Source organism: Chrysemys picta, chromosome 6 (genome assembly GCF_011386835.1).
Source record: "Chrysemys picta bellii isolate R12L10 chromosome 6, ASM1138683v2, whole genome shotgun sequence".
In the NCBI taxonomy this organism is placed as follows: Eukaryota; Metazoa; Chordata; order Testudines; family Emydidae; genus Chrysemys; species Chrysemys picta.
Window position 1 is genome coordinate 76,826,822 of NC_088796.1, and position 24,899 is coordinate 76,851,720.

General features: G+C 36.3%; 1 protein-coding gene across 5 annotated transcripts in view; it reads left to right on the forward strand.

Moving 5' to 3' along the window:
* The window catches only part of PRDM6 (PR/SET domain 6), an 89,654-nt gene extending 65,849 nt beyond the window's left edge, over positions 1 to 23,805 (forward strand). For 2 of the 5 annotated variants that reach the window (XM_042854629.2, XM_008172419.4), the window contains exons 6-7: positions 1,487 to 1,829; positions 4,355 to 5,075. In XM_042854629.2, the coding sequence (XP_042710563.1) occupies positions 1,487 to 1,829; positions 4,355 to 4,397 (386 nt within the window). In that variant the 3' untranslated portion in view covers positions 4,398 to 5,075. Of the gene's footprint in view, positions 1 to 1,486; positions 1,830 to 4,354; positions 5,076 to 10,983; positions 11,161 to 13,497; positions 13,800 to 19,099 lie in introns of those variants that run through there. The other 3 variants (XM_008172420.4, XM_042854626.2, XM_042854625.2) reach the window with 3 other exon arrangements.
* Positions 23,806 to 24,899: the final 1,094 nt, after the last annotated feature.

Here is a 24,899-nt window from a genome sequence, read left to right on the forward strand (position 1 = left end):
TTTTTTTAAATTAAGTCTCCCTTATGTGACAGAGAAACTTAAAACAGAGTTATGAAAAGAAAAGTTTACATATGACAGGCTCTACTGCACATGTTTTTCCATACACCTAAAATGTTTGGATGTGTTTTAAAAACTGTACTGCAGACGCAATGCACATCCTACTGGAGGTAACACTACTCATAAAATAGGCCCTCAGATTGTACAGTGAAGAGCAACATAGAAAGGACTAGACATAAATAAATTAAATAACATGGATTACCATGTTTGTTTTGGTTGAGGAAACATTAAAAAAATAATTTTGTAAAGGAACTTTGTATTATTTACAGTACCATATCAAAATGGGTTTGTACTGCATTTTTTTATTTCAGTATTTTTAATTTCAGTAACTATTCAGACATTAGTCACAATTATTCATTAAATAGACCATTTGAAACTGCTACTGTATCTCAACTAGACATACTTGTATTCAGAAGGTAAGTGTGTGTGTGTGTGTGTGTGTGTGTGTGTGTGTGTGTGTGAGAGAGAGAGAGAGAGAGAGAGAGAGAGAAAAATCCCCAAATGGTACATTAAAAGAATGTTATGGTTGCAAATTCAAGCACTCAAAAGTTACGAAACACCAGAATTTAAGACATCCATGTGACATTGTGCGCTTTCATACAGTCTTTAAGTACATGATCACATACTATTTTTTCCACAGAATCCCTGCCTCATTCAGTGCACAAGATGGACAGTGCTCAAGGAATGAGGCAGATCTCGAATATTTCTTTTATGTGTGCGATTCCCCATGACTCATTTACTGCACAACATCCAAATGCTGCACTGAATGCAGAATTTTATTTTCTCATGTGTTGCATTGTGCTCATCATCAAAATATGTGAGTGCCTCACAAACCTTAATCAATCTATCTTATCAACACCTCTGTGAGGTAGGGAAGTATTAGTAATCCCATTTTATTGGTGGGGAACTGAGGTACAAAGATATTTAGGCATATATTTTCCAATGTCTCATCGTGAACTTAATCATGCAAGCAATCACACTGAAGACACTTATTTGTATTGTACAGACTTTGTGTGTATAAATGAGGGTATAATATTGCTTTTAGTGACTGCCCATTGATAGGCTAAGGGAACTACTGCTGTGTCTGTTTTCTGCAACACAGAGATTTGATATAGTGTAAGACCTGCAGAATTTTCTCTCAGATGTGAATTCTATTGTATCATACTTCTAACCACTCTTGTCACTCTTCTCTGGCCCATTACAAACTCTTACATCTCTCTTCAGTTAACTTCCTACATGGCAGAACCAGCTTCTCCGTTCAGATCGCAGTCTCATTCCAGCCCTTTTTATATGTGTTATAACAACATTAAATTGTTTGAATCTAGTCAGCAAAAAATAGACTTTGAATGTTTTTGATTTTCTCCCCAAATTGTATTAGTTTTAAGAAATAGTAAAGCAGATCTTATTTACTTTTTTTGTTTTCTCCCAGTGAATGTCCCTTCAACTGTAATGGAGGCCATGTCCAGACCAGACACCCTACAGCCTTTTAACAAAAGTAGCAAACTACCCCCTGCCACACCACAGCGATCCATAGTATTTCCACAGACTCCGTGTAGCAGAAATTTTTCTCTTCTGGATAAGTCTGGGCCTATCGAGTCAGGATTTAACCAGATCAGTGTCAAAAACCAACGAGTTCTTGCAAGCCCAACGTCAACCAGCCAACTAAATTCTGAGTTCAGTGACTGGCACCTTTGGAAATGTGGGCAATGCTTTAAGACTTTCACCCAGCGGATCCTCTTACAGATGCACGTGTGTACGCAGAACCCTGACAGGTAAAACACAGGCACTCTTTATTTCTGTATTGATGCGTAGCCAGACCCTCTGCTTTTTGCTTTTATCAGACTGTTATCATTTCCAAAACTAAACCATTATTAGGAGGAGCCTGTACAACATAATACATCTATGGCTGTGTGAAGTAAGCTGATAATGGCCATTGCTTAACTTCACAATTTGTAAAAACATTTGGTACCTAAACGTACATACAAAAGGAAATATCCAAGAATATAATCTTGTTTTCAGAATGGTTTGGTACATCTGTTAGAGGGAACAAAACAGAAGGAAAGTTTATTAATATTATGGATGAAAAAATGAGGTCAAGATAATCAAAAGTCTCTTTGTCTTCCAAAGATAATATAACTTGCTGTTCAGTGGCTGTCATAGTCATTTCAGGGTTCACCTATAGTGTGCAATGTGTATGAACTTAATTAAGTACTAAGAGGTAATGAATTGGAATTTTTTGCTTAGTACTATTTTTCTTCAGAGCATGCAAACCCATAAATCGTGGAAAGCTGTCAAAAGGAAATACCTACTCCACTAGTGATGTGGAGGAAAACAGATGCCACTTATTCAATAAACTAATATCCACACAGAAGAAAAATGTTGACTAGATACCTCAGAGTCAAAGTTGGTTTGAAAGTTTGTCAATAGAGAATTTTATGGCCATGAACTGAGGATGAAATTTAGCTGAACAAGTGAATTAAAATTTCAGGTACTCTGACCAGTGGCAGAGTAGATATAATGGAACTATTATTTATGAATCAAAGCTGGTTTATTTGACAATCTTGATCGCTGGCAGCACAAAAGACAGAAATCAAATTAATTCAACTAAAAAGACTGCCCATGTTTTGTCTCTCCTTCAGCTGTGAAGAACGCTTGAGTAAAACAGCTGAATCGCCTGGAAAATCATTCTAAATGCAGCACTCAAATGCAAGTTACATTTGACAAAAATGCAATAGCAGTATATATTGTGTGTGTTTGTGTAATAAGCATATATCCTATGCTGCTGGATAAAAACAGATGAATTTTAAAGTGTGTATGGTAGATCTAGAGTCTTAGAACTTAATCCTGAATAGAATTTTGAGAGTTGCTAAAATTTTGGATGCGTCAAAACCTTCTCAAGTTTCTGTGCCCTTTAGCAATATCTAAAGTGCACGCTGGCTCCAGCAGAAAAAAAGCATGGTCATGTTAAAAATATATATTTGTATTGAAAAATAGCTTTATTTCATACTATAAATTATGTAATTTTCTGATAGCAGCCAACTTTCAAATGCCTCCTGAGTTCCCACAATATGTAACAACCAAAACTGCCAGAAAAAAATATTTTCCCAACATTGTTTGGGATTTTAGCTATACAATTCCCAGCTGTATTAGTTGTGATTCACATAGCTAAAACCTCTGGCAACATTTTGAAAATATAGGAGTTAGGAGTATGGGTCAGAGTTCTTGAATTCAGATTCCAGATTTTTCTGGGTTCTCATATCCCTAACTAGAAATCACTATTATTTAAACTTATTTCATGGCCAGTCTTTCCTCCTACTATAAATGGCATTAGTAGAGCATATACCTAGCAACATAGGAATTGGAAAAGAAGTATCTTTGCTTATTTCTAGGAACACCTCTCATTTCTTAACGTAATTTCCTGGCAACAAGAAATCAAGGTGTAAATTGCCCAGGCTTGTTTGCCTGCCAGCCTTAGATACTGTATGCAACTCTTAGGATTGGAATTTCTCTCCACTATCTACTACACCACTCTAGGCGATAAACAGCTACCTGTTTATTGTCAGAAATTTGTAAACATACCAGCCACTGCATCTTTGATGTGAGGGAAGTAGCTGTGGATGCCTCCTCTAGCAAAGGCCTTGAGACTATCTAGTCTGGCATTGTGTTTGTTTTGCAGGCAGCATGATTAACTATAGGTGGTCAAAGCAGGAAAAGGATCCTTGAATGTAGCTATGATCCCCACTTCATCACGTGAAATTTAAGAAATGTAAACTATTTGGGATTTGAGAAATACAAAGAAGGAAATGACTTAAAACTTCCTTTATCTCAGAAGAAATCTGAATGAGAGTAGAGGATAAGATAAGAGTGAAAAAGGACAGAAAAAAAATGTTTTTCAATCAGCCCCTGAGAACAGAATACTATTCAGCAGGTAGAAGTTTGAAGAAATAAATATTGGATAATAGTGAACCCAAGATGAGGAGGGTCCCAAGTTCTCCCAGAAGTTTCTTTGAATTTGAGCTTAATTAAGATTTTAATGAAAGCTTATTTGCCCCTTTCATTTACTTCCCCTTTCCCACTGAGGTCTTTTTTTTTTCCTGTTTGTTAAATAATGTAGAGTTTCTCTGTAGTCACTTGATGGGTGGGGAGGTAAGATCTAAATCCATTCAGATTTAACCCAGGGATGATCCAAGCCTCTGGAGTTTTTCCTTAAACTCTTGCCCAGACAGAGGCAATTTGACCCTCTATTCCTTGAACCAGGAGTCAGAAATCCCTTTTCTCTTCTGTTTTTCTGCTGCAGAAATTCCCAACAATCCCATTTGGGGGGCTCCAGAAAGGGGTAAGCAAAAGCCTTCAATCACAGTGAATCATTTTCAGACAAATATTTTCATTTATTTTTTTAAAAATCAGCAACAGTTCTTAGAATGACCAGTTTTTATTTACATCTTTCTTTTTTCTCTCTTTGATTGTCATGTACAGTATGTAGTGGTGTTAACGGAGGGAGGATGCCTGCACTTCCCAGGTGTTGCTTGTGGCCCACTTTCATATTCAATGTGTATGTGTGATATTTACTCTTGTTGATTGTCATGTATTTAAGTTGATGATTGGAGGGCAGACACTATACATGCAAGTGCGTCCTTGGTGGGTGGATTCTGGATGTTATCTGGCCCTCATGCTTTTTGTTTCCTTGAAGTATATTAATGTACGCTTTGTTTTGCTGTTACAGTTCAGCAATGAATGTCTGTTTGTTTGTTTTTTTAAGGTTAAGTTGTCAATTTAATTGATGCTTTTCTCTAGGCATCATGGCTCTACCCCAGTTGGTATTTTTCTTGCAATACATTTTTCTTTGTAGGATGTGTATCTTTGGCCCTCAGTACTGTTGCCCTAATTAATTAATTACTTATTTTTAAAAAACCTATAGCAACTAAACAAAAAAGAAATGCTGTGAACAATGTCTATTTCTGTTTATAGAGTGACTATGGATTATTTTGCAATTAAAGTAAATGTCATGCTAAATTGAACATTTGTTCTTGCATACTCTTTTCAAAAAGGTTTGCAGGCTTCCAGCATTTATAGTTAATAGTAGCAAAAGGCGCACAAAATGGTACCACTCCCCTACTGCTTTAGAAGTTTAGAAACATATGAGCTATTTTGTTCTTTACAAAATGATGGCCCCAAAAGTCATAGAGAACTTGATTCTGTGATCCTTACTTCTACTGAGTTATACGTACTCATGTGTGTAATCTTGTTGGCTGTAATGGGGCTACTCTGTTTGAATAAGTACTATTCGGTGTGAGTAAGAGTTGCAGGAGTAGGCCCATAGTTAGTAAATATAACAAAACCCATCAATCTGAGCCCTGTGAGAACTTCAAGATGTAGGCTAGTTCTTAAATGTCACTTTGCAGAATCACATCCTCTCAGTTCAGTTAGAAGGAGACTGAGTACCTGCATTAAACCCTTTATAAATACTCATGGTGAGTAACTTCAAATGTTCCATGTGGTAGGGTCCAATGCAACTGATTGTTTTAACTAAAGCATCCACAACTGGGCACTCCCTCACTCATCCTGCCCCTGTGCAGGGACTATGCCAACAGCTTCTTCACCTCTCTGAAACAGTCATTTTGGGCCACTCAGAATGGCAGCTGGAGTGAATCACTGACACCCTGAGTTGCATTTCCCCCTCTCATTAACCATACAAAACAGCAGATTCCACTCCAATGCCATATCCATTCAGTTATGAAGAGGGTACCGAAACTTTGGCCCATGTCTGCAGTTCTGCTCCAAAACCACTGATGTGTGTGTGAGAGCAATTCATGGAGTCCCTTCCCTGGAGGCAGAGAGTGCCAGCATCACAACATGCCCTGCTTTCATTGACTCAGGTAATGTAAAAACTAAGGTGATGCCTGAATCGGAGTCTTCCATCTTCCCGTAAAGCCTTGGCAACAAACTGCTTGTTTAATGGGGAAAGCCATGGTGTCCCGCTTCCTGGCATTCTGACATCATGAAATATGTCTTTGTTTCTTCACTAGCAACAAGGCCCTACACTTAGCCTTCTGACAGTGAGAAATGCATCTGCAGCTGTATGTCAGGTTTTCTCCTATTTGCTAGTACTTATCTAGCTAAGGAAACGATGAATCTGATTCACAATTTGGCTTTGCTGATTTGACAGTATTTCAATGAAAGGTTTACAGGTATTCAAAAACTCACTGTTACAAGCAGCCCATCCTCAAAAGATTTACACTGGAGTTCTATGAGACCCATGAAGATAATGAATGAAACTGTGTGAAGAGACCCATAAAAGACCAGCTCACCATAAAAGAGAAAAATTGAGAATTTCAGTGCAAAGTAATTATGAGATTTTTTTTCAGGACTCTGATCATGCAGCCCATCATTCAAATATTTCCTGCAGTTTATGCTGGAGACAGTGTAAAGAAATGGGACACGTGTTCATATGAGCTGGATTAGTCCAGGAGTTCTGCCCTTTTGGATTCAAAAGACATGTTGCAATACCAAAGGTGTGGGCACAAGAGAAATAGATTAATTAGATCAATCTTTTACTAAAAGAAGACTGAAAAAAGTGGTTTCAAACCTATGTATTTTTGTGTTGGGGTTTATTTAAATGAGAAAACAGTAACTAAATGGTCTTATTCTAGTGCAATCTCCCCCAAAAGTTATACAATTGCTTGGATAAGCATGCATATTTTGAGTGAAATTCAGTTAAGTGCATAGGTGGTGTTTGACTTTGTGCTGATCATCCATAGAAAGTGGACAAAAAAAGGATTATTAGCACTGGGAAAAGAAAACATTCATAATGGTTTCAGCAGAATTTACACATTCAAGAGACAGGTTTAAAGTACACTGCAAAAAACAAAGTTCTTAACTATTTCTGTGATCTTGGAAAATGTAATTTGAGAATGTTGTAAACCCTCAGATGCCAGAGATTCACCCGTACTTAAAGAAATTCTTAAAAATAACTCCTTTCAGTATTATACTTTAGATGTTGAGCCCATAGCTTTTACATTCATGAGTGCACCCAGGGAGACCCTCACATGAGTAAGGGTCATCGGATTGGTCCCTAGAGGAGAGAGATTGAGGGCTCCTACACACTGATGATCTGACACTGTAGAATCTACCTATAGAAATTTGTAATCAAAGATGGGTAACAAAATGGATTTCTAGTACATGAGGCAAATGAGAGCTGTGCAATTTTGTCTGTCAGCAGAATTTGCCTCTTAGGTAGGGAGATATGCTTTCTTTGAGTTTGGGTGAGAAGATGAAGCATATAGCCTAATTTTTAAGGAGAGAGGATTGGAAGATAGGACTGCTGTGTTCTTTTTGTTGACTCTCAGTGATACCGTATGTCACTATGTACATTTCTTTAAGCTTAACTATCTTTAAAATTGGTATAATAATACCTAACTCAGAGATGTATTTGTTAGGCTTAATTAATGTTTCTAAAGCACTATGAAAGCCTTTCTGAAGTGCTACAATATAGAGATGTAAATTATTAATTATTATTATTATATTACTTCTAGCACACAGTGATGGGGAGAAAATTCTAGGATAGATTTTTACGGAAAAATTACATTTAAAAGATTCTTAGGACCATATTTTCATACACTGATGCATATGTTTCACCTATAAACATGCATATAACAGTTTACATGCCTGCAAATGTGTATTCAGATATAGAAGAGCGTACTCTTGGTATGTACCCATTCATGCATAAAAGTAACTGCAGAGAAATTCAAATTTGTTGGAGCGTCTACTTGTATATGACCCCAAACCAACTAAGCTGTTACCCACATGGGTAACTTTAAACTCGTGGGCAGTTTATTTGAAGTCAATGGCACTACCACATGCCTAAAGTTATGCATTTGTGGAAGAGCTTTACAAATATCTTATCCACTTTCTTTGCACTGCAGGCAGTCCCCAATATGCAGAACTGTATGAGTTTTTGAATGAGGGGTTGTGGATGGGGTCAGAACCGTGTTGCAGCTTCAACCTAGGTGCCTCTTTTTGAAAATTCAGCCTATAAAGTCCACCATTTAGTATTCATTTCATGAGCCCTATTCTCTCCATGACTCTGAGAATAAGGGGGCCACCATCTTAATGTGGTTTTCCAGGGCAGAGTAAAATGATGGCACAGGAGATAACTGCTACATCAAAGACAACCCTGCTCTGAAGGTGTCAATGTACTCACCGAACCGATCATCCCTCACATTCAGTCCTTCTGCACTGCTTTCATTTTTTAAAAAACAAAGTATTGATTTCTTTCTGCTAAGAAAAAAAAAACCAACCCAAGTACAGTAAAAATGGTTACAAAACAAAACTATAATTTTTCTGCTTATTTTATTTCTTGGAAAATACCATACATTATTATAGCAGTATTCAAAAGTCATACAGTTCTGCATATTGGGAACTGCTTGCAGTTCAAATAAAGTAGGTTAGACATTTACAAATTGTCAGCTCATATATTTATGCATGCATAAATTTGTCTTCTTTTTAAAACAGGCTTTGCTTAACTTATGATTCATGTATCTAGCTCCAAAATACTTAATTGATCCCTTTCTTGATTAATCTGATTGGAGATCTGCATCATTTATGCAGATTCACACAAGGGATCAATTTATTTGGTGAAATAACATCTTTTATAGCCATTCCTGCAAGATTTGGGTGAAAGGCAATAAAATGAGAGATAAGGGACATAAGAATAGACAATCTTCTACAAAGTTCATCATTGTGTGCATCATACAGTGCAATGCACTATGGATAATATAAAATGTAAATTTTCATTATGGTCAAGAAATCTAGTTTGAATCAATGTGGAGGCTAATGGCAACATTTTATTTGGCTTCTTAATGTTTGCTCATAACTGGTTTACTACTGTGAAGTATTTACATACAAAGAATGGTGTGACTTCTCACAATGTGAAATTAATCATATTGACTGTTGTTAAAAAATAAAAGATTAATTGGTTTTATTTAGTGTCTTATTGTTTATTATGGGAGCTGTTAAAAATAGATAACCAGAGGCTAATAAACGTTAATGGTCCCTTTCACTATTAGAAAATCAATTGTTCATGGATACAGCATATCTTAATATATTATTTTTGCTTAAAAATGTTTAATCCTAAAAAAGCCTGAATTTACATATCTGTTTGATAAATAATTTCCTTATCCGTTAACAATGCATTTGAAGAAGCAGTAAAGCAGAAAAACATATTTCTCTTGTCTTCCAGCAATGGTAATTGATATACATTAGTTATCAGTGTTTATTTAAAATATATTATTTTACATGCATTTATATAATTTTTAAAGGGAATAGGGGAAACAATGTTAGTATAATCATTCAGACCAGGTAACCTTTCCACAACTTTTATATGTATCTTTCAAACTTCTTTAAAAGCAGTTAGATAGATTTTCAAATGTAAGTAATTAAAATTGTATAGTATTGAGTTATTGACCAATACCAGACTATTAATCAAGCAAAAAAAAATTCTACAATCAGTGCTCAGTACTCTGAAGCACTATAAAATAATAGTATTTGTGATCAGCGATGCAAGCAGACACAATTAAGCAGCTCACTTGACAAATGAGAGGGTACACTTTATTTTGCACTTAATTGAATTGTTGTACATGCTTGGTCACCACTATCTCCTTCCCTTTAGTTATGGTTTCTAGCTATTTGAACATACACATTTGTTAAAGAGAGAGCAATTAAGACTGTGTTGGCCATTGGCTCTAAAAATTCAGACAGCAAGAGTTGTGCCCTGAATTGCTGCTCTCTATAAAAATCATTAATATCCCTTAAGACATTCTTAATTTTCTTTAAAAAAAAGTTTGATAAACGGAATAGGACCTGCCACTGATTTACTTTAAATGTCATAACAGATAGAAAGCATTCCAAATATTGAAGTAGTTTACCAAATCGTTTTGACATAGAGAGACTTGTGTAAAGGAGGGAAATTAAATCTATTTTGCCAAAACAGAAATTGATTTACTTTGTATATGTTTCTCAAAACACTTTTTGCCACTTTAACAAGTTAGTAATGGTATTGGTACTCAAACGATTGTCCTGTCTCATCCTTCTGTCTCTCAGCCTCTTCTTTCTACTGGAGTTTGTAGTGATGATGTTATAATTCTGAACTTGTGGCATCACAGTCAGTTCACTGGAAGAAATTAAGATGTCACAAAAACAGAATTATGATTTCATTTCAGGATCACACAAAAGGAAAATCCAGGCCAGGATGGAAAAACCTATTAATTAAATGCAAATGTCTTCAATAGCAGCAAGAATACAGAAAAATAATAGGAAAAGCAAAAGCTTGTGATTGTTTTCTAAATTTGTCTCATTGTGAAAGTTCCTCTTTAAAGAGCTGGAATTTTTGGAGTGTACAAGGGATTAGAAAAAAAATATTTTCAAATGGTCATAGAAACCAATCTGGGATATACCAGTGACAAGTACAGGTAAAATTTTTAGCTAAGACTGCACTAATGCTAGAGAGGAATAGGACTTTCTGAGTCTGCTAGCATAGGGCTCAAATCCCTCTGTTAGAGGGAGTTTTCATTGAATAAGGAATACGGTATTGGGCCCTTAGTTTGAGGAAACTAAAAAATCAGACATATAATCTAATCCAGGTTTTGTGTATACCTGAAGAATACTTTATGATTATATTGGGGGTTTTGTAGGGGCCTTGTAGGATCTCTGGCAGTTTCTGTACATGGATTCTGTCCTCTAAATTTGCACAGTGATTCATGGGGGATGGGGGGCTTGCATGTCTCCTACTATAGATCCAGAGATTCACATCCAGACTCCTCTTTGAAAACTAAGAAATTAATTTGAAAAAATTAGTTTGCACCACCCAAGTTGTTTTCTATTTGCTGAAATAGAAAGTAGTGATCATGTGGTGTTTCTGTTGTTTTGCAGACCCTATCAGTGTGGCCACTGCTCCCAATCCTTCTCCCAACCTTCAGAGCTAAGGAACCACGTAGTCACCCATTCCAGTGACAGACCTTTCAAGTGCGGCTATTGCGGCCGTGCCTTTGCTGGTGCTACAACACTGAACAATCATATCCGGACGCATACGGGGGAAAAACCCTTTAAGTAAGTAACTGAAGCTACCAATGTTGATCAACAGTGAGCAGAGAGGGAAAGGCATAGCAGTTGTCCACCCATAACAGCCCATGGGAGAGCTTCTTTTGAAAGACAAGGTCAAGATTCCAGACAGACTCATTAGCAGTGTGACTGAAATCAGAATCAAACCAGGCATGTATGCAGATACCTAGTACATGTATGGCCCAGAGCAAATGCCTGTCATCCAATCAAAACTTGATTGTTTTAATTTAAATAGCAGTTTAACAATTGTCTCTCAATTAGAGAACCTTAGTTGAAAATGTCTGACAAACTGAAAAGGATGGGTCGAGACTGTGCTGTAACAGACATAATATGGTTCATCCTGTTTTGTCAATACTCTGAAGTAGCTCATATACCAGTTAATTTGTAACTGTTAATCACATACAGAGAAAAATAGACTCAGGACCATTGGAAAAATACTATGTGTATCCCATGACATGACTCTAGTAAACTCATAAAAATAATTTGCAAATGCAATGGCCATCCAAGTGAGCAGAGAAAATCAGCTGTCAGTCAAGGTGGTTTTCAATTTGCTGGAAACTTTGATTATAGTTCAACAAAATCCTTGATACAAACATTCCGAATTCAAATGTTCCTTGGGTGTTTGGAAACAAACCTTGTTTCAGATTTTTTGAATGTCACTGTCTCTATAATGGGCCAATCCCAAACCTGAAATCAGAATACACCCAAACTTGGTAGGGTTGGAAATCTAAATTTGAATTTTTGTGGCTTGGGCCCATCTTTATTTGCAAGTGCATACTTAGGACAAGTGGTTACCTGTTGTTGTAACTGTCTCTGCAGTTCTAGTGATTTACATGTAGCCATACCTTTAGTGCAGGTTTCAATGTACATGTACACAGTGAGACCTTTATTATCTACATTTCACGAAGGACTTCTTTAAGAGGTATAAATTCAGATAAAAGAGGGGATTTAACAAGATCTGCAGGCTTCTGCACTTTTAAGGAGTACAGAAATCAGTTATCTACCTTACCTAGTTATTCACTTAAAATAAAACCCAACACTCTGCCAAGCCACAGAAATTTGTTGTTTGTTTGTGTATTTGAGAGGCTGGTGCACAGTTGGTTAATGTAGGTTCTACTTCATGCAGATAAAGGACTCTGCTCTGACCAACTCCTTACTTAATCTAGGTGGCTCTTATAGAAGAAAATGTGCATTAGTAAAAAGTGTCCCTCTCTTAGCTGAATTGAGAGACATGGATTCATATAATTTTCTGCCTGGAACCAATACCTCCTTGGGAAAAAATAACCAAACCATTCTTTTCTGTAAAATACCTGGTCTTCTTCACCTGGGGATGAGGAAATAAGGAGTTGAAGGGAGAGAGTGTCTTTCCCAGTTCACTATGTGCCCTCACTCAACATGATTTTTCTTTTCCTGTATTTTATGCCTGCCTAATGTAAGAGAGCTTCTGTCAATCACTGAACCTCCTCATAGCAAGATTCCATCAGAGTTGGCCAGCCTCCATATATGGCCACAAGAGAAGCATGGCCTCCATGTATGTGTGTGCTGGGGAATGGAAGGACAAGAATAAGAATTCTGGGCATATTCCATACAGTAGATTTTGGGGACCAGGAATAGAAAATAGGACAGCTTTGTGGGTGTCAAGTCATGGAATCCTGCAGCCTCAACAATGACCCACACAGAGCCAGTATCTTGAGTGAACAGAGCCCATAGAAAGAGAGCCAAAAATAGTGCTGGCCATTAGATTGATTTTTATCTAGTTGCTGTGTAAATAGATTTTAGTAATTAATTGAAGAGGTTTCCAGGTCAAAGTGGAAAATAGATTTCTTTTAATGTTAAGGTGTTACTTATGTGTAACCTTGTTGACTCCACTTAATTTTTTTTCTTAACATCCTGTTTTTGTCATGTTTCCAATAGAGCTGTTATTTTGCCCCATTTACAATCATTAATTTTCCCCCCTTTGGTCTGGTGATTTTTTTTCTTTTCCATAATGCTCTTTGTGACAACACCACAATCTCATTCTTGAAAGAAAGTGCTTAGTTAAGTACTATGTAATTAGCAGATATTCTGGGGTGTTGTTTTGTTTTTTGTTTCTTTTGTTTCTCATGTTAAGACATACATGTACTTGACAATATAGTTCTGCCATTTCTTAAAGGTGAACTGCAGAGTAGCGAAATATATAAATAAATGTTTGTGTATGCGCACATGTGCACACCCTTAACTGCTTCCTTACGATGGATAAGAACAACATTGTACAATTGTCTTAGGGATTTTTTAACCTGCTTAATACAGAAACATCAGTTCTAATTTCTCTGTTTTTTGCTGAAGGTCTTTACAAGAGCTTTGGAGGACCCTGAATAGTGATGTCACATGGAGCTAAACTGGAGCTCCAACTCTCCCTGTCCCCAGATGTCAGAGGAGGGGATCCATATTCTTATGTGCTGATCCTGCAAGCTTCCCCACAAGTGCAGACCCCCGCACTCATGCGGACCAGCATGCAGGAGGGTGGGCATTAGATTATCCAGAAATCGGTTTACCCTCCCCCTCAGTTGAGGGGAGAGACAGAGCTGCAGCTTATGTACCTCACAGAGGTTTTGTAAGGATAAATACATTAAAAAGATTATCAATTACTTTGAGATCTACTGATGAAAAGGGCTATCTAAAAGATCAGTACTATTGTTTTTGTGTATCACCACCATTCAGATCCTTCCAGGTTGCTGCCAAATCTTCCACCAGAAGAAGTAATTGAGGGCTTGATACTAAAGTTAAAACAAACATAAAAAAACAAAAGGAAAAAACCCCAAACACATTCTGAGGCCATTTTAAAATATCAAGGAGTAGTACATGGTTCAAAGACAATTTTTGTGGTTTTGCTTCACAATGTACTTTAAAAATATATATATTTACAAAAGGGATTTGAGCATATGCTTACTTAAAAAGTGCAAAACTAAAAAGTCCGTTGGTTTAAACTCTCCCTACTCCTAAAGGACAGACAATCATGGCAATGTAGACAGAATTTAACGTATTCTGGCTGAATAGGCTTTGGGAATATTCTTGGAATTAACAAAAGAGATAATTGATATATGTTCAGAAAGTTGCTGGTATTCCGGTGTTTTTTTAATTTTTAGGACTAAGTTACAGAACATTTTTGATTAAAATTTGAACGAAATTATTTTAAAAATATCATGGGTGTAAATTTTAAAAATGGTTCATATGCAATTTCACAGCTGAAATGTGCACACAAGTAACATGCATGTACAGTTAATGTGATTACATGCGCAAACCGACTAATGCTCATGTAAAGGGCCAGTTAAGCATTTAACTAGCCTTTTATGAAATATTGGCCTAATACACACAGAATCACAGTGCTTATGCACATAGATTAGTTATACAACTTCATGTCCTTTTTTGCATGTAAAATTGTGTGCTCACAATTTTGAAAAAGACAAATATTTTAAAATCCCTTCACAATTTGTTTAAAAATTATTATTAAAGGGGTAGTCTGTGATTGGTTTGGTGTGGGAGAAGGTTCTTTTGCTGCAAGGTCTAGCTGTATGTGTGTGTGAGAATTTTCTATTTGCATTTCCCTATCGATTAAAAAAAAGCTAAGAGAGGTTATGTGTAATCAAAGCCCTCGCTACATTGTCTGGGCAGCAGGTCCAGTTGGAAGGGATTTCTTTCTGTCGTCACAAGCTATGAACTGAGCCTCATCATTGTAATGTTTTATGTATTCTTATCTCACTGAAGTCTCCACTATGGCTCTTAATCTGGAACAAAGTTCTCAACCATACTAAAAGTTGGGAAAAAACAGAAAATTATTGACCAAGTCACTATCTTACGTTCTACTCCCACAGTCTCTTCCAGTTCAGTGACACTAGCTAAAGATGAGTTAAAGGAACATGATGTTGCTGCTGTGACAACCACTAACAGTGACAGGGTACTGTGCAGCGAACTAGGAGAACAGTGACATGGGCACTATCTAGCCAAACAGTACTTCCTGAAAAGCCACCATGATGTCAATGCTGTTTGAGACCTTTAGAAAACCAGCCATACTATTGAGCAAAGCGAAAGTATGTACACTTTCTTCTCCCCCCCCCCCCCTTAATCAAACTAGTAAAAGAGAGAGATGTGCTGTGGATAAGGCAAGAGCCTGCTACATCTTGCATATGGTGCCATTAAATATGATGGTATAACAGCTGTCCAATTTCATTCAAAACAACAATCCCTTCAAAATATGAAAAATAACAAGGATCCAGTTTTCAGTAATGGCCTCTAACTTGGTGGCACAGTTTTAAATCATTCCTGTGCATGGGCCTGACATGGGGCCTAGGGACCACTTAAGTCCCACAAAGGGCTCTCAAATAGCTTATATGGAATTTTAGTACACGGCTCTTTTGTTGGCCTTCTGCTCAGGGGTAAATGAAACCCACAATGCATTTTAGAAATAAATATTAGTGGTTGTACAGAACATCTGTCCCCTCTGATTGCACCTTCGTAGCAGGTAGTAGGAAGAATAACTACTAATAGTTACAGCCACATTATGTAATAACAAACCTTCACCTTCAAAAATAAAGATTTTGTTGAGGCTGGTCTGAAAAATCTCGCCTAAAATCTCAGAGAGAATCAGGATGGGTTATGATCTATGTGTTAACCCTTGTGAGTGATCACTGTTGAGCTGAACTATTGTCTCTCTTTCTGCAATAACTTTAAGGAACATCTGAAGAAGTGAGGTTTTTACCCACGAAAGCTTATGCCCAAATAAATCTGTTAGTCTTTAAGGTGCCACCAGACTCCTTGTTGTTTTTTAAGGAACACGTTTGCTTCCACATATACTAGATGCCGGCCGCCTTCCCCGCCAATTATCAGTTTACTTAACTAGTGCACAACATTAAACATTTGTGGCTCAATATATGCATGTATCTGTCTTTGTTGGTCCATTTGAAGAATACAGCATACTACACCAGTTACTTTACAGAGAGTATGTGGGGAAGGACAGCCATTACAGAAAAAACCCACAGCACAATCCTGGAAACATTATTTCCTATACACTGTCCACTTTCTGTTTTTCTTTCCTTCTACGTTATCCTAAGACTGTGATACTGATGGTTGTGATGGCCCACCTCATCTGTTCATATCTGGATATTTACTTACAGCTTGATCCTCCAGTGTGCTGAGCAACCTAGCCCCAAACCAGCAAAACACTTGAATGTTTTAATTTGAAGCATTTCAAAGTAAGCATGTGCATACCCCCATTGTTTTTAATGGGATTTAAGCATGAGTTTAAGGTTTTTGCTGAATAGGGATCGGATTACATATGCGCATAAAGTGCTTTGTTGTATACTGGGCCTTAAAGATGATCAGCCACACATACAAAATTAACATTTGTAAACAATCTGGTTCACTAAATATTTTGATATTGAAGTGATTTCTTTCCTGGTCCACATTTTTAGCAATGGACTTTTAACTTTTCAAACTGCTTTCAAGACAGTGATACCAAAAATTATTTAGGCACCTAAACAAGTAGCATGATTTTCAAAAATTGTATGTACCCTCAGCTCCTATCAACTATAGTGGGATTTCTGGTTTATTCAACACCTCTGCAAATCAAGCCACATTGTGTGTGTCCAAACATTAATTTAGAAGCCTAATTTTACAGGCCTGTGCTTGAAAAATCTTAGCCTACATATATCATATATGGAATATGTAGGTAAACACTGCTGTGTAGATCTACATAGGTCTGTATTGATCTAGAATGTATGTACAGCATAATACAAACATAACCTATAATACACACACACACACACACACCGAGTCATATATCAAATAACAAAATGCAAAGTTGAGGAAATTGCAGTGACTCGTATAGCCTAAACTAATCCTGGCACCAAAACTGATTCCAGTTCCTTCATGATTTTTTATATAGATATATAATCTGCAAGTTTGTCAAGTAATGAAAAGTAGTATATTTTGACATACTAATCCAGTAACTAATCAGTTTTCTAATAAACAATCAGCAATACACTAATGTGTCATCAGCACTTCAGGAGCTCTGGAGAGAGGATGATCTGCACATAGACGTTAATGAATACACCAAAAATCATTAGGCAATCAATACTTCTGAGTTATTTTCATTGAGCTGATAATGTATCAGACCTAACGCTGACATTTTACATTTGTCAAGATCACAGTGCAGTTTTTAACAGTAGAACAGGCTGCTAAAAATATTCCCAGAAAGACAATCAAAGAAACACAATGTACGGATGTTGACATTCTATGCTGGTACAATAGCTCAGATGAATGAATAATATCTGTGCCCTGGGTTCCTAAACATTTTTTTTTATTACTAACATGTAGAACATACCATAATTATGAATATATGTAAATACCTTCTTACTCTTTTTGTAAATGGCAAATCCTGTAATAAATCAGCTTCAATAATTTATATCAGTGGCTCTCAACCTTTCCGGACTACTATTCCGCTTTCAGGAGTCCGATTTGTCTTGCGTACCCCCAAGTTTCACCTCACTTAAAAACTACTTGCTTACAGAATTAGACATAAAAATACAGAAGTGTCACAGCACATTATTACTGAAAAATTGCTTATGTTCTCATTTTTACCATATCATTATAAAATAAATCAATTGGAATATAAATATTGTACTTATATTTCAGTGTACCGTATATAGAGCAGTATAAACAAGTTATTGGCTGAGTGAAATTTTAGTTTGTACTGACTTTGCTAGTGCTTTTTCTGTAGCCTGTTGTAAAACTAGGCAAATATCTAGATATGTTGGTGGACCCCCCAGAAGATCTCTGCATAGCCCCACGGGCATGTGTACCTCTGGTTGTGAACCATTAATTTATATCACTGAAGAGAGAAAGATGGATACAAGGTAACAGGCCATTGTTTTCCTCACTTTTTGAAGCTGGGGAATTAATTCATTATAGTGATGCTTTTATTGATGAAGATAAAACATCACACAGCTCCATTAAATTAATGGTCGCTTTATGAGTGAGCGTCTTACAGTGAAAAATCTGCTGTATTCCTAGCTTATTATACAATTATATCTAGCATTCTCAGTGCTAATTAAGAGGACACAATATGTAAAGAAGTTGATATTAGATACACAAGGGATTCTCTTTTACTAGAAGGCCAGATGACTCATTCTGAACTAGAGAAACCCCTTTTCTTTTCCCTCAAATTTCATTTCTTAATTCTCGGATTATTTTGCCACACATTGTAGTTCACTGGAGAGGGGGGGAAGGGTAATGAAAAGACTTAAAAGACAATGAAACACACACTGCTGATTAAGAGTTCTTCTCTCCCCCTCCCCCCAACTATATCAAATGCTGTGGATGTTTTCAGACAATTGATTAACCAAGCACTAATCCTACCAGATTGTTTAAAGTAAACCCAACTATATAGTAATAGATAAATACAGAGTTTTTCTCTTGTTATTACACTAAGCAATTATTGCTCTACAGCTTCTCTTCTTCCAATAGGTGAATTTCTTATTTTTAAATTAGCAGAAGGTGAAATTCTATTTGTCATCAATTTCTCCTCAGGGGTTATAGAGCAGAAAACTGCAGCCAAGCTGCTGCTTTGATGGCTCACTCCTAAAAATCTCTTTTTGTTCTTTATCTATTTGAACTGACAGTGATCAGAGCTACAGCAGGACAGGCCTCTCTGGAGAAATCACCTTCCCCCTGTCTATTGACAGATTCCTCTGTTCTGAATCAGACAGGCCTTGTCCCATCATAGGCATCAAGGCCTTGGAAGTAGCCACCAATTAAACCTCTTGAGCCGGTAAAATCTGAAGCCACTTTTGAGTGTCTGTTCTGATTAGACAGGATGAGACAAAGCCCATCACTCCCTGCCTCCCCGCAAGAGCAGCTCCCCAGTCTCAATTTTCTCTCTTGCCTTCACCAGGTGCGAGAGGTGTGAGAGGAGCTTCACACAAGCCACCCAGCTGAGTCGACACCAGAGGATGCCCAATGAGTGCAAGCCAATAACAGAGAGCACAGAATCAATTGAAGTGGATTAACTGATTGACTGGTTGGAATTAAACTGCAAGGAAAGTCATGATTAAATGTCATGGACACTTAAGCAAAACCAAAGATTTCCTCTGAGCAACTTTCAATCAGTCCCAGAAAACCAAAAGCAGTAATAAAATAAGTAAGATGTTAAAAGATATTGATCCTGGCATGGAAGTAAGACCAGGAAAGAGATTATTTATTTATGACTAGGGATGAGACTTATTTCAATGGACAAATAACTTGGGACTGCTAACATTTCAAGTCCCACCATGTATTGCTTTATTTCTAAAAGCATTTATAATTGTTATTTAATACCAAAGCGAGGAATCTCAAGGGTTCTTCTGCCTATAGTTATGACTGCGAATGCACATGGACTTGTTTATTGTTGCACCTTTTTTTGGAGCATGATTCAAAGGACCCAGAAATAGTCCTTATATTTGGTTGGGTTGGTCTTGACATAGCTATAATAGAAATTCTTGTGTCTGAATGGTGCAATGGAAAGTGATCTAGAACCATATCTGAATCAGTGTCCAGTTCCTCAGACCAAAGGACATTTCATTTCATGGTTCCAAACTTTACATTTTTGCACACTTTTTCCATGTACATGGTTTCATTACACAATTTTGTCCTGGTACAAAGTTCCTGGAAAACCAAACAAGAAATGTTTTTCATGTCTATAGATATACAGTTGTGTAAGACTATCAGCAAGGAAAATATTGTAACACGTAGAGCTTTGAAACACAATATCACTGTTTAAAAAGAGAGAAAGTGTTTTCAGTAAAAATCTAATGTTAATAAATTCTCTATCTGAAAGTCCTACAGTGAGAAGCAAAACAAAAAGGATTAGATTTTATTTGGGAGGTTGATGTAATGATTTGTTAATCAAAAGTCTACTGTAGCCTATTTTACTGTGTCCAGATATTTGTACCTTATTGGCTCAGGTTCATTTGAAAGCAATCCCAGGTCACTTGAAACTTTCAACAAACTCAGCCAGCTTTAAGATTGTAAGAAAACCTGAATCCAGGTGTCTTGTGTGTGGCTTCATTGCAGTCACTTTAGAGATCTCTACCTAATTTTCATTCAACCCAAGAGCTTAATGCCCATTAATGCTAAAGGGAGTTTATACACATTTACCAAGAAAAGAAGTGCCCTCATAAAGATATATAGACAATAATATAGAGTACTTAGTGTGTGCATACAGGAAAGGCTAAACACCTTCAGGCTGTATACTTTCTGAACAGACACAGCTAATGCGATGTGATTTTATTGGCAGTTGCACACATTAGGTGAAATCCTGCCCCACTGAAGACAATGAGAATGTTGCCATTGATTCAGCAGGGCCAGGATTTTAACCGGTACTCCTTAAAGCATTCAGGATTAAAAATATATCCCTCTGGATCCAGTTCATTTTTTTTTTAAAAGAGTAAATGTTTATGTGTAAGTAAAGTCCTTTGTGGAGGCAAGAGTATTGGTTACATCTTACTCATCTTTAAAGCGATGCTTAGTCTCCTGAGTTGGTAGGCACTGATGCAACTGTCATATCATCTCATCAGATATTAGGCAGCATGCCCTCATCAGTTTCAATGGTGACTTCTGCTCAAAAACAAGACTGCGCAAAGCAGTGCCTCTTTAAATCAACCACCATCAAACAGGACTACTAACCTTTCTTTCCACACAGCTCTGTTGATATTTCTGTGTGTTATTCTAAGATGGTAAAGAAACATGAGCGCACAGCAATCCAGAGCAGAGGTAATCAGAGATATGCTGGATCTTGACTTCCTAACGTTATTTATAAATACAAGGGGTGAATATTGGCCTCACTGAAGTCAATGGCGGCAATACTCCTGTTAACGTCAATGAGCCCAGGATTTCACCCAATATACGGTACACAAGCTTTCTTCAACAGCTAAGTGCACATTGGGATCCCACTAGGAAAATGAGTGTCCTACCTACTTCGGAGCTTGTACTCACAGGAATGTGGGATTCCAGTGCTGGAGAAGGGAGAGTTTAGAAAAAAGGAGGCGGTATTGGCAAATGAAGGGCAATAAAATGATAGAAATACTTGTCATTTGTAGCCATGTGTTCTTCCTATCTTATTGCTGGCAATACTACACCATAACAGTTCACAGTCAAGATACTCTATTTGTCAGTTTCTATATTATTTTTCAGTGTTTCATCCACATTGGTGTGGTCTTGCATTAAGGGTTGTTTGAAGTATTCACAGCATCATTTAAAAACCTCAACAATTCTTTAAATGGGTTCAGTTTAACAAAAAAAGGCTGAATTTTCTGGGCTAATTTTCACTCAAAAATGGTCTCTTTTCAAGGATAAACCTTGACGTGTTTTAATTTCATAATTTTCTTTAATAAAAGATCAATTTTTGCATTTAATATTTTAAAATGTTCTCTGTTTCATTGCAAACACTGCAATTTTAAGATAATGGGATAGAGCCAGTTCTGGGGGTCTTGCTGTGTCATGGAGGCAAAATTGTAATTTTGTTTTGTGAAATTTTGTGACGAAAAACAGATTAATTCTTTTTGCCCGGTCCTAATTTTCAAGTTGTTTATAAGTATTCAGTTACAAAATCAGAAAGTAGCAGAAATATAGTAAAAAGGCATTTTCCGCCTGAGTTTTCCAGCCCTGTTTCTAGATTAAAGAAATTTGGATAAGCTTGGGTAAGAGTCTAACTTTATGGATGCTTATCCAGATTTATCCTTTGAATTATTTGAGGTTCTAGTCTAGTATTCATCTGATTTTCTATAGGATGAGAGCCACGTAACATGGATAGTTAGGTATCAAATATTACAATTTAAAGGTCAGAATTTAAGCATCATTTTATTCACAGTAGTGATTGGCTTAAGCAGCAAAGTTCAGAACTAAATCTGTATTTTCCTAACGTTTGGGAGTGTTTGGATTGGGGCCATCTCTACTTTAGAAAGACCAGAACGGCTTCTAAACCTTTTAGCACATCTTTGTTGGTACCGTGATGCACACACATTATTCTAGTTTAGTAATGAAATAATCCCAATATAATGCAACGGTCCTATTCAGCACTTGAACAGAGCAAGACTCTCATCACTATTGTAAATTATGGAATTATTTCATCATAAACTGCAGAAATAAGTAGGTTTTGCATCTTAGGTGAGAAATGAGATATGCTAAACTCTGAGAGGCAAATGTAAGCTACATGTTGTATCAGCAAACTGTGATTTTGTATTATCAAGGTATTCTTTTCTTTTTCTATGAGGTGAAATCAGTGGTAGTTCAGAGCACTGAGTATCTCACAAGGTCAGGCCTATGCTTTGCAGTAGTTTTTAAGGGCCAGTTCAGAAAAGCACTTAAGCATGTACTTAACTTGTGCATAACTCCATTGCTGAAAAGCGATGGCCTTAATCATGTGCTTATAATTGCCGTAAAGTGCTTTCTTGGATGTGGCCCAAAAGATTTGAAGACTAACTGCATTCTTTTAGGAGTTTGTTGGGATTTGTTTTTAAACATACCAGTGAAAAGCATAATTTTTGCAGGAATTATTTTGTACTTCCAAAGGACATTTTATTCATTATGTTGTGTCTGTTTCCCAAGCACATTTTTAATTATTGCATTGTCGCTTTACTAAGGCACTTTCACAATATAGTTGGTAGCATACAAATGCAATTCAGTGCAAAAAAATACATGATTTCAGAGTGGGTGTTTCGCTCTCAAGTTATTCAGTGCAACAGTATGCATCTATTACAATATAGTAAATGTAAAACTGTTCTTGAGAGTATTGACAAGCTAAAACGCATCCTGAATTGAACTAAACAAAATCTAGTTTCTTTCTACTCTTACTGAATGCTGAGTGAGTTTCTTTTTGGGTATCGATGTAGTAATTATGCATTTGGGACCATTAAGGATATAATTTTATATGCTTGAACACAGGGAATTAAAACAGTAAGTAAAGTATGATTACCTCAAACAGTAATAATTATGTGCCTACCATTTCTGAATTTCTGAAACTGTTGCAATCTCCCTTTTGAAGTTTGGTAAATATGTACAAGTATAACATTCTTCCAATACTGCAAAATCCAAAATCTTTTACAATATATCTAAAATTGTATACATTTCTAATGTTCACATACACACAGAATGAAGTCTCTTTCTCTCCCTCACACACACTTCTTAGAAAAGCTTCAAGCCCCTTAAGAAATCACAGTTGACAAATAATATGAACTTTTAAAATAACAAAATGATTGTTTTCTTTTGAACAAGAACAGAGCTTTGAGCAATGTAATAATTACAGCACATTAGATACTAAAAACACAAAGGCTATGATGTGTGGATCTGTTACTTTCTTTGGTATACTTATCTCTTTTTAAAATTGTTATTTATCACTTGTATGGTGCCATTAGGGTATATGGCTGTCTGATATGTGCCAAACAGATGTGGTTTCTAAATGATAAATATTTGAAAATAAAAAAGTGATAAGAGTCCTCACTACTTTTGAAAGTTATGTATTGCTATGACTTATTTTAAATTTATCCTTAGTGCACTTTTTTGTTGCATCCAAATACCTTCTGTATATGAGTTTCCATAAAATAAAACATTTGAAATTGTGCTGTCTTTTTCCTCTGATTTGTCTCATTTTTGAAAGTTTAGACATCATCAAGCCAATCTACAAAAGGGCAAATAGCCATGCAGTAAGTGTACAGTATGCTGGAAGGGTCCTTTGTTGTAATAAGAATAATAATGGCACTGTACTTAGAATGGTAAACAGCTTGCTTGCATTTTTTAAACGTCATAAAATTGCGTCTTTTTTTTTTTTTTTTTACTGCAAAGGACCAATTAAGTCATGCATGTAGCTTTATTCTTGTGATATAAACTGTAAAGATTACCAGTGTTTAAATGAAAAAGGCACACATTTAAAGAAAAAACAAAAATGTAAATATATTTGATTAATAAAACATTTCTATCATTAAGTCCTATATCTTCCTTTTCCTTTGTTCATAATTATGTTTTCAAAATATTAATGGAACAGAAATACAAATAAGCTTTAAACATGCTGATGCAAAAGGTATCAAAATAACTTGAGGTGCTTTGCAATATTCTTTGTGCAAGAGTTTTTATAATCCTACAGCATGGGTTCATTCTCATGCTGGATACTGCAAACAGGATTGAGATGTCATGGCCCTGTTCATCCCTTTTTCTGTGGCTAGATGGTAAGAGAGAGGGATCCTCAAATTGTTTTTATGTTGTAATTTGAGGTCCGACTGTGGAAAAGTGAGAACTACTTCCCTACAATACTGTGTAGCTTGTTTTTTTATTTTAATGATACAAATAATTTTGCATTTTAACTGATTTTTCTTATTCAAATTATATGATTTTTTAAAATCTCTAAGAGCGTTAACCTTCATTATGTATTTACCTGAGCCCCAACTTACAAGGATCACCATCTAGTGGCCTGAGACAGAATTTCAGTGCTCCAAGTTTATCTGACATCTGCTCTGTCTTTTAAAATATTTCTAAAGCACTAACCATGCTCTGCTGCAATAGACCTTCTGTGCCTTTTGTAATATGATTTCACTGCAGTCATGTATGTCAAAGAGCAATGATTATTTCACTAAGTCCCCCTTGTTCCACTTGAAAAAATACCACTTGAGTATGAGAAAAATATGTCAGTTTTTGTTATTTTTCATGTTCTATAACCTTTTATGTAA